The following is an 8,846-nucleotide window of genomic DNA, read 5'->3' on the forward strand; positions in this document are numbered from 1 at the left end:
CCCCCCCCCGACACATACAGAAGGAGGCACCGTGCCGTGAGCACATGCTGACGGACAAACACTTGCAGCTCCTGCCCCCCGTCCCCTTCTCCGTCTACACGTGCCCACAGTGCCTGCAGTTCTTCCCCTCCTACAGCACCGCCGCCCTCCACATGGATAACATGGCGCATCATACCGCCAGTTTCTCCTTCCCAGGTAAAACAGATACTTATTAGGTCAGTTCATTAAGGATGCGGCCTGTTATAGTCTTTGTTGGTCTCTTCTCATATACTAAAAGATGCTTAAAAGCTTCTCCAACTTCTCCCCCTTCCCACCATCACCCACCCCAGTCACCTCCCCACTGCACTCTACCATAACCCCCCCTCTCTCCTTCCACGTCTTTGCCACCTCACCCCTCACACCCCCATTTTACTATTACCCCACTCTCCGCCCCCTCAACTCTGCCTTCAACCCCCCCTGCTACCCCTACCCTAATCACACATATCACATAAGATCTACCTCTACCACCCCCACACCCTCCCGCACCCGCTATATCCCCTCCTTCGTACCCACTCTATCCCCATCCCCCACGCCTACCCCCCCCTTCCCCGCCACCAACTTGGTCCCCTTTCCCTCCCTAGATGACGTATCCAGGCCTCATAGCTCCGCCCCCATCCCCGTGCCGTGTCGTATGGTAGAGGAGCTCCGCGAGCGCTGTGGGCGTGTCCCCTGCTCGCTGTACTGTAACAGCTGTCAATCAGGCTTGGCCCGGCCCACGGAGCTGCAGGAACATCTGGACCACGCCCACCTCGTCAGCTGTAAATGTCCCCGGACCGTGGTCAGTCTGTCTGTCAGTCTGTCTGTCTGTCTGTCTGTGTATTTGTCTGTCTGTCTGTCTGTCTGTCTGTCTGCCTGTCTTGCTGGCTGCCTGTCTGTCTGTCTGTCTGCCTGTCTGTCTGTCTGTCTGTGGGTAGGTCTGTTTGTTGGTTTTTCTGTCTGTCTGTTTTTTCGTCTTTGTAGTTTGTGTCTGTCTGTGTCTCTCCCTGTCTCTTTTTGTGTTTGTTTGTTTCTCCCTGTGTCTGTCTATGTGTCTGTGTGTCTATCTATAAGTCTGTCTGTCTTCTTGTTCATCTGTATGCGTGGCTGTCTGTCATTATACCTGCATGTCTTTCTCTCCCCCTCTCCCTCCCCCCCTCCCTCCCTCTCTCTCTCTCTCTCTCTCTCTCTCTCTCTCTCTCTCTCTCTCCCCCTCTCTCTCTCTCTCTCTTTTTCTCTCTTTCTTTCTCTCTCTCTCTCTCTCTCTCTCTCTCTCTCTCTCTCTCTCTCTCTCTCTCTCTCTCTCTCTCCCGGTCTCTCTCTCTGTCTTTCCAAGAAAACCTCAACTGTCATCTGGGAAACCCACATTTCTGTTGTTTTTTCAATTTCATTTTCACGGATTTTAGTGATTGTCCAGCATTCACAGCCGTATAGAAAATTGACCACACGTAGCAATTTAGAAATGTCTTTTGGTAGTCATTGAGATGTTCCCTTTACTAACCATGCCATACATGCAACGCAAGAGATCCGAGTTCGATTTTCGATTCAGGATAATTTCTTATATTGAGTTTGTCTGTCTTTCTGCTGGGATGTTGTATCTCTTTCAGCTCGTGTTGGCCATGGCAGGCAGAGTCGGAAGCCCGCCTTCTAAATGATCACCTAAATTGTGTTGATGGGGAAACACGAGTCCATAAAAAGAAGAAAACTAACCTTACCATATCAAATCTAAACTAAGTATCGTGTCCTCCTCCCCCCCATAATCTCTTCACTCCCACCCATCCCACTCTATCCCCCAATCGTCATCACCCGGTGCCTTGCCGACTGGCGTGGGCAATCATAGACCTCCACTTCACTCTGTCTTGCGTTGCAGCAATGGTGTCTGTTGTTCTTGCTATTCCCAGCCATATTCTCAACTTGTCCAGTATCTTTTCCCTCTATCTGCCTCTGCCTCTCTGTCCATCAAACTTGCCTGTTGGTACAATAATATTCTCCAATGCTTCTTTCCGTACCTCCCCCCCCCTACCTGTCTCAAATCTTCTTCCTCCACCCCATCCTCGAACATTCCACCTCGTTACCCCAACACCGACCACCCACCCCATCCATCAACACCTCACACCATCCTAAAAAAATCCCCGGTCATCCCGCCTCCCCCTCCCCCGGTCATTCTGCCTTCCCCCAACCACCCCAAATCCTCCCATCCCACATTTGTGCAGGTGGATGTGTTCTCTGTCCTCCTCACCGACCACGCGTGTGCCGAGTGCCACCAGTTCATCTACACGGGCATCTCCCATTCCACGCTGGCCATCCACACGTCCTGCCCTCTGCAAGGCCCTGTGTTGCGAAACGAGGCCAGCTCACTCAGGGAGTTCGTCCGCCGCTGTGGTATCTCGGGTGTCGGCATCGCGACAGAGGACCAACTGTCTCACTCTTCCAACGACAGCAGTTTTGTCAACTCGGCAGTCGACACCGAGGGGTGTTCCGGAAGTGTTGACGATGTCGAGGGGTGTGCCGGAAGTGTTGACGACACCGAGGGGTGTTCCGGAAGTGTTGACGATGTCGAGGGGTGTGCCGGAAGTGTTGACGACACTGAAGGGTGTGCCGGAAGTGTTGACGATACCGAATGGTGTGCCAGAAGTATAAATACGGTCGAGGGAGCTGGCTGTTTTAAAAATGGGCCGGGAATTGCCAAAAGGAAGAGGAACACTTTGGGGAGTGACGCTGCAACATCTAAGTACTCTCGGTGCTCCACCTGTGAAAACGCGACTTGGGATAATGTAGCACCTTTCCAAAATTACTGCGTGGTACATCCAAACAGTTGCTCGCGATCTGTGGCACCGTCAGGCACGTGTGGGGGAATTCACAAGGAGGATGGGACCTGCCTGGGAAGAAATGCTCGTCTTGGTGGTGCGACTCGTGGCTGGGCTACTTCCCAGTCTGGCTTGAACTTTGACCAGTCTAAGGACAGTGTTTTCGGGCCAGCGCCTCAGCAGCTTGTAGTAAAGGATGAAGGAAGCGCTGAGGACGGATTCACTAGGGGTGGTCGTTTAGACCCCATCCTTGTTCGAGAAGATTCCCCAGATCTCGAAGAGGTTCGGGAGAGGAATTCTGGGTTTGGAAACACCACAGAGGTTTGTTCTGAATACCTCGTAGACGTGGAGGACGATTGTACGAAGCAGTTAGATAGACTGATCGAAGAGAAGTGGGACGAGTGTAGTAGGATGGATGGAGAAACTTGCGTAGACGAGGTGCAGATCATTAACGACGACGAGGGTCGTGTGACCGAGACACGCAGTGCAGAGTTTTGTACGCTTGTTGAAAATTGCTCGGATCAGGAGTCAGCTGTGGAGAGGATCAGCGAAACAGTGGCGAATACTTCCTTCCTAATGGAGGAAGGGATGATGAGTGCAGCGTTAGAGACAACCTCTTCGCGCTACCACCCTCGCAGCTCTTGTGACTCGATGAAGCGTGAGGTAAAACGCGATATTTTTTACTTGCGTCCGTGTTCCAAGTATGCGCATGCTGAGGCGAGTCGCGTTAACACTTTCTCTACTGGTGAGAGCCAGCAAGGGACAGATTCTTGCTCGTCAAATGTCAGATACCAATACGGTGACGTCTGCCGTCGCGAGGCGAGCGTGCAGAGATGTGCGGACCCTTTGTTTGAGGCGGGCTGCTCCAAGAACCTGCCTCCTGACTCGGACTGCACGAGAACTCGTGAGGATATTTGTTGCACTGAGCGGAACATCAAAACTGAACGTTACGGCATCGTGGAATCAGAAACGTCCAATTTCCCTCGCTCCAAATCTCAGCACAAAGCGTTCAATGAGAGTTTGAGAAACGGTGGTTCCACGAAGCTCTCGAGAAATGCTGTTGCTTCTTTGGCGTCTGATTTGGTCGCCACAAACGCGCGATCTAGTGAGGAAACTGACTCGGACACAGAAGAAAGTTCCAAGGTGTTTGGATTCACTGTAGTACCCATGGAGGTTCAGGCTTTGTCCAATGCTGAAGAGGACGCAGAAGAAAGCTGTTGCTGTGGGGTCACGTCGTCGTCTTGTGAGTCCAAGTCTTTGTTTTCTAGCTCGGACGATCTGTCGGACTCCGCCACAGACTGTCTGAGTGGGCACAAACAGCCACAGCAACTTCAACAGCACCAGATTCAACAGCAGCAGCAGCAGCAGCAGCATCAAAAGCAGTATTGGCATCATCAGCACCAGCAGCAACATTATCATCAACAGCTGCAACCTCATCAGCACCATCAACAGCAACAGACGCAGCAGCAGCAGCAACCACTGTCAAAGAGGTTGCTTTTCCTAGATGGTGTCTCGGAAGAGGAGAGTCAGGACAATGGGGTCATCGAGGTGTGCGCGCCGTCCCAACCAATGGAGGTGAGTGGTGAGCACGAGGCCACGCCCAGCCTCAAACGCCGCCTGTCTCCAGCCTGTGGTGCCGACCTCACCAAGAGAGTTAAAGCCACTAGCGACGTGGAGGCTTTTTGGTGCCCGACCCAGTCCAAAACAATCTCCAAAACCGCGAGAAAAGTTATGAAAACGAAGCCGGTCTACGAAAACAGGGATTTTCCCTCTGTCATGTCCTCGAAGCGTTCGAGAAAAGTACCAAAACGCTGTTGTCACAAGGGCCAGAAATCACGCTCTGCTCGCCGCAAAAGGTCCAGATGCTCGAAGCAGTATCGCCCAGTTTACGCGACCTTTTCCAAGAACACTTCTAGGCTAAAAAAAGACTACTACTACGCCGTCATCAACAGTCAGCCTCCATATGGGAGTCATCCGTGTAGATCGAACCCGGACGATTCAGACCGGCCCAGTGCACAGTCTCCTAGCACTCTGTGTACACCAATATCCGAGTCCCTGAGTTCTGGAAGGCGCGATTCCTCAGACAGCCTCATGTCAAACGGCGCTGTAGGTAAAACTTGCCCCAAGCGCAGTAGTTCCTCACGGAACAAGTGCGGGCTCGTTTTCGTCCTCCCCGAGTCTGTGGACAGATTTTCCGATACGTATTACACGACCTGTCATGCGTTGAGGGGCTCAGAGCGTCACCAGAAGGGTCTAGTCAAAGAAGAATCTCTCTACATGATTGCTGGTGGCTCTGGCCGTGAACGTCGCAAAAGATGCAAATCGTGTAAAGGTGGGCGCGCATTCCAAGCGCGAAAAAAAAGTAAGAATTGTAAGGCTGTTCCAAAAAGAAAGAAGGGGTCGGCTGCTAGATATGACGACAAAGTTATCGACTTGTCGGTTGTCGATTCTGAGGATGATGGGATCCCAGCTCGCTCCAATGGACGTGCAGGGCAAAATCCCAGCTTGAATCACATGACTCGTGGTTCAAGGGAGATAAACTCGTCATTTGTGCATACCAATTCCACAAATCGCGCCTCTTGTCTGCCCCTGAATGTTGTAGAGAGTGAACAGCAGGAGCCGCCGGGCTTTGGGAGCAGGGAATCTTCGCATATTGACGTCATCGATATTGAGGACGACGATCAGTTCATTATTGTCAACAAAGGGGCGGTGGTCCATGACGACGAGAGCTGCTACGTTGTAGAGCACTGCAGCAGCGACAGCGACGACTCTGCTGGACAAGGGCTGGGTGGAGACCGCTCTGGTCAATGTGTCACACAGCCTTGTGCTGGCTCGGAACTTCGCGGAAAAAGTACTGGCTCAGAGTTTCGCGGAGTATGTGACAGCTCGGAGATTTGCCGAGATTTTGCTATGGGAGATATGACAAGCAATTTAAATCAAGCGGCAGCGCGTGGGGGACTTGCAACAAAATATGAAGCCAACAGATTTTATAAGGATCTCGAGAGATGTGCAAGTGCGAAAGGCACAAACAGAGATCTTGATACTGACGTTAATAGCATGGATTTTGACGACTCTTGTTTTATAGTAGCGACTTATCGCCCTCGAGTTGGTCAAAATGGAAAAAGTTCTCCCTTTTACGTCACTCTGCGTCCTGCCAGCAGCTCCAAGCAGTCAAATCAGAGTCGTCAGACGGGAAGCATTGATGACCGTAATGTCGTCACCACCACGTCAGCAGCGATCACGAAGATTGTCCAGATCCCATCCATGGCTAATCTACGAACGGTGCAAAACTCACGTGACCAACGGCCAAACTGTGACGTCCAGGGAAATGACGTCACTGAGACCAGAACGGCGTCGCGTTTTGCGGGTGGAGAGGTCACGAGAGTCTCCGAAGAAAACATGTTTGGAATGGGTCTCTCTGTATTCAAGCCTCCCTCTCCTCCCAATCCCCATTTCACAACTCCTTCTTCTTCCTCTGCACAAGGGGGAACCCTCCTCCCTCCCCCCGCCACTACTGAGGCTGAATCCTCTTTCATGAAAATGCCCTTAAGAACCTCCCAAACCAAAGGTACCCAGCAGGTCACCTCTAGACGCGTGTGTGAAGGAAGAAGTTCTCCTTTCACGTTCAGTTCTCCTTTTACCGCTTCGTCTAAAGAAATATCTGGCGCTGCTCATCGTGGGAGACTTATTTCAACTGTTGGATCTACCAAATCAGGACATCGTAAAGCCCAGCAAACAGCAGCCACGCGCGGCGTCCGGAAAATCCGGATCAACGATCTGGAGATGGAGATACGACCGAAAGATCGATTCATCCTCGTCAGCTCAGAAGAAGAAGAAGAAGAAAAAGAAGAAGAAAAAGAAGAAGGCGCATCCTCGAAGTCACAAAGTGCGTCGTCCCAGCGTGACGTCACTAGGAGGAAAACGCCCGGAGCTTTGCCAAGCTTTATACCTCTGGGAGAGGGCTCAGAGAGCGGCTCGGTGAGAAAGTCTGGCGGCAAAGTTCCCAGGAAGAAAGGAGCAGCGCGGGCAGTGAGCGGCGGCCCGAGGGTGAGGTGGCGATATTTCTCCACGGCCACAGTGGCCCCGCGAGCTCGACAACACGCTCAGGGCATTTCACACACCAGAGCTGACAGTACTGCTGATAACTGTATTGGCCCTAACAGTATTGGCACTAACAGTATTGACGCTAACTGTATTGACGCTAACTGTATTGGCCCTAACTGTAATGGCCCTAACTTTACTGGCCCTAACTGTATTGGCCCTAACTGTATTGGCACTAACAGTATTGACGCTAATTGTATTGGCCCTAACTTTATTGGCCCTAACTGTATTGGCGCTAACAGTAGGCCTATTGGCTGTGACAGTATTGACACCAGCAGCAGCAGAGCCATCAGCAATAGTATAACCAGCTGTAGTGTATCCAAGCGTAATGCCGACAACACTGGTGTCAACAGCATAGTAAGTACTGACAACTTTGATTTTAACAGTGTCGGTGCCAACAAAACAGGGGATAGCAGCAGTGGCGCTGACAGTGCCAAAAGTATTGAAGCTGACATGGTTGGCGCGAACAACATCGGTGCTAACAGTACTGGTGCACACAGCGTTTGCGTAAACCACTTTAACGTGGACAGTGTTGGCACAAACGGTACCGAGACCAACTGCGTTGGCACTAACGGCAGAAGCATTTTCAGCCCCAGCAGCATCGGTGCCAACAGCAATAATAAAATTAATATCAACAGCATTAGTGCAAACAGTGGTAGTGTTTTCAGCCTGAACGCCAACAGCATATGTCCAAACAGCAGCAGCTGTGTATACAGCTTTGGAGGCAACAGCACCAGAACCAACAGCACTGGGACTTACAGTCATGCCGCCAACGACGTTGGTGTAAACAACTCCTATAATGCCAACAGCAGGAGTTCCAACAGCATTGCTGTCACCCACACCAGCGGTACCAACAGCTTTTGTAATACCAAAGAAGTCAGTTTTGCTAATACCAACAACATTGCTATTGCAGCAGCCAACAACGGTGGTGCTTACAGCTTTTCTGCTGACATGCGTTCCGTCCACAGTGTTGAGAGAATCAACTTTGATTTCACCAGCCGCACCCCGACAAACTGCACTGAGGAGACGTCTCAACATAATAATACATGTACCAGCGGTGGGTGTGGCTCTAACCCTGTGGCACCACCATGGCCACAACACTCGGACTCCACGCTCAGACTCCGTCTGGACGGGCCGCGGTGCGCACACCAGCCGTCCACAGCCGCTGTTGCCAAGACGACGAAGACGAAGACGGGGTCGGCCAGTGCGGATGATTCTGGGACTAGTTCCGGGCCTTTTCAGCGACTCGTCTCTCCTAAGGTAGGCGAGTGTTTGGGGGTGGGCGATGGAGGAGGGGAGGGCTAGGGTGTAAAAATAATATCTGCGTGTTAGTTCCTTACAATCTACAATGATTCGTTTCTCCTAAGGCACACTGATGGTAAGAGGTACGGTGGTTTGGGGGAAGGAGGGGCTGGAGTGTAATTATTAAGCACTTCCCTTTACCGAAACTCGAGTTAAAAGCAAATCCTCCTTAGTTTTAGGGCGTGGGTTTTTCGCCTGTACGGAAAGAAAAGAAAAAGCGGAAAGTGAATGTAGGGAAGGAAATAAAAGGGGGAAAAGGAGGGGGGGGGAAGCTGGGAAGAGGGCAAGAGAAGACAGACAAGAAAAAAGTACCTTTTTCCACAGACTGAATCGACCTCCCCCCTCCCCACCCCCAGAAAAAAACAACAACAAACCCACCCACCTCCCCTTTTCCCCTCAGATCCGGCTCCTGTCGTGCATGCAGAAGATCATCTTCGCAGACCTGGAGAACGTGATGCTGTTCAAATACTTCAGCGGGCCCTGGCCGTCAGCTACATTCCTGTGGGCGTTTGTCAGTCAGAGACCCAACAACTCATTCCATCTGGAGCAGTTCTTTCTCAGGTACACGGGGAGGTGGGGTGATGGGTGGGTGGTTTGGTGGGTGGAGTAGGAAGGGGGGGG

General features: G+C 51.7%; 1 protein-coding gene across 1 annotated transcript in view; it reads left to right on the plus strand.

The window, feature by feature from the left end:
• The window catches only part of LOC101857693, a gene marked incomplete at its 3' end in the record, with an annotated part of 20,126 nt that extends 11,340 nt beyond the window's left edge, over positions 1 to 8,786 (plus strand). Inside the window, 4 exon segments of the mRNA XM_035970520.1 lie at positions 21 to 195; positions 621 to 817; positions 2,229 to 8,183; positions 8,626 to 8,786. Coding sequence (XP_035826413.1) covers positions 21 to 195; positions 621 to 817; positions 2,229 to 8,183; positions 8,626 to 8,786 — 6,488 coding nt within the window.
• Between the last annotated feature and the right edge of the window lie 60 nt (positions 8,787 to 8,846).

This window comes from Aplysia californica, unplaced genomic scaffold (assembly GCF_000002075.1).
Source record: "Aplysia californica isolate F4 #8 unplaced genomic scaffold, AplCal3.0 scaffold00012, whole genome shotgun sequence".
Classification (NCBI taxonomy): Eukaryota; Metazoa; Mollusca; class Gastropoda; order Aplysiida; family Aplysiidae; genus Aplysia; species Aplysia californica.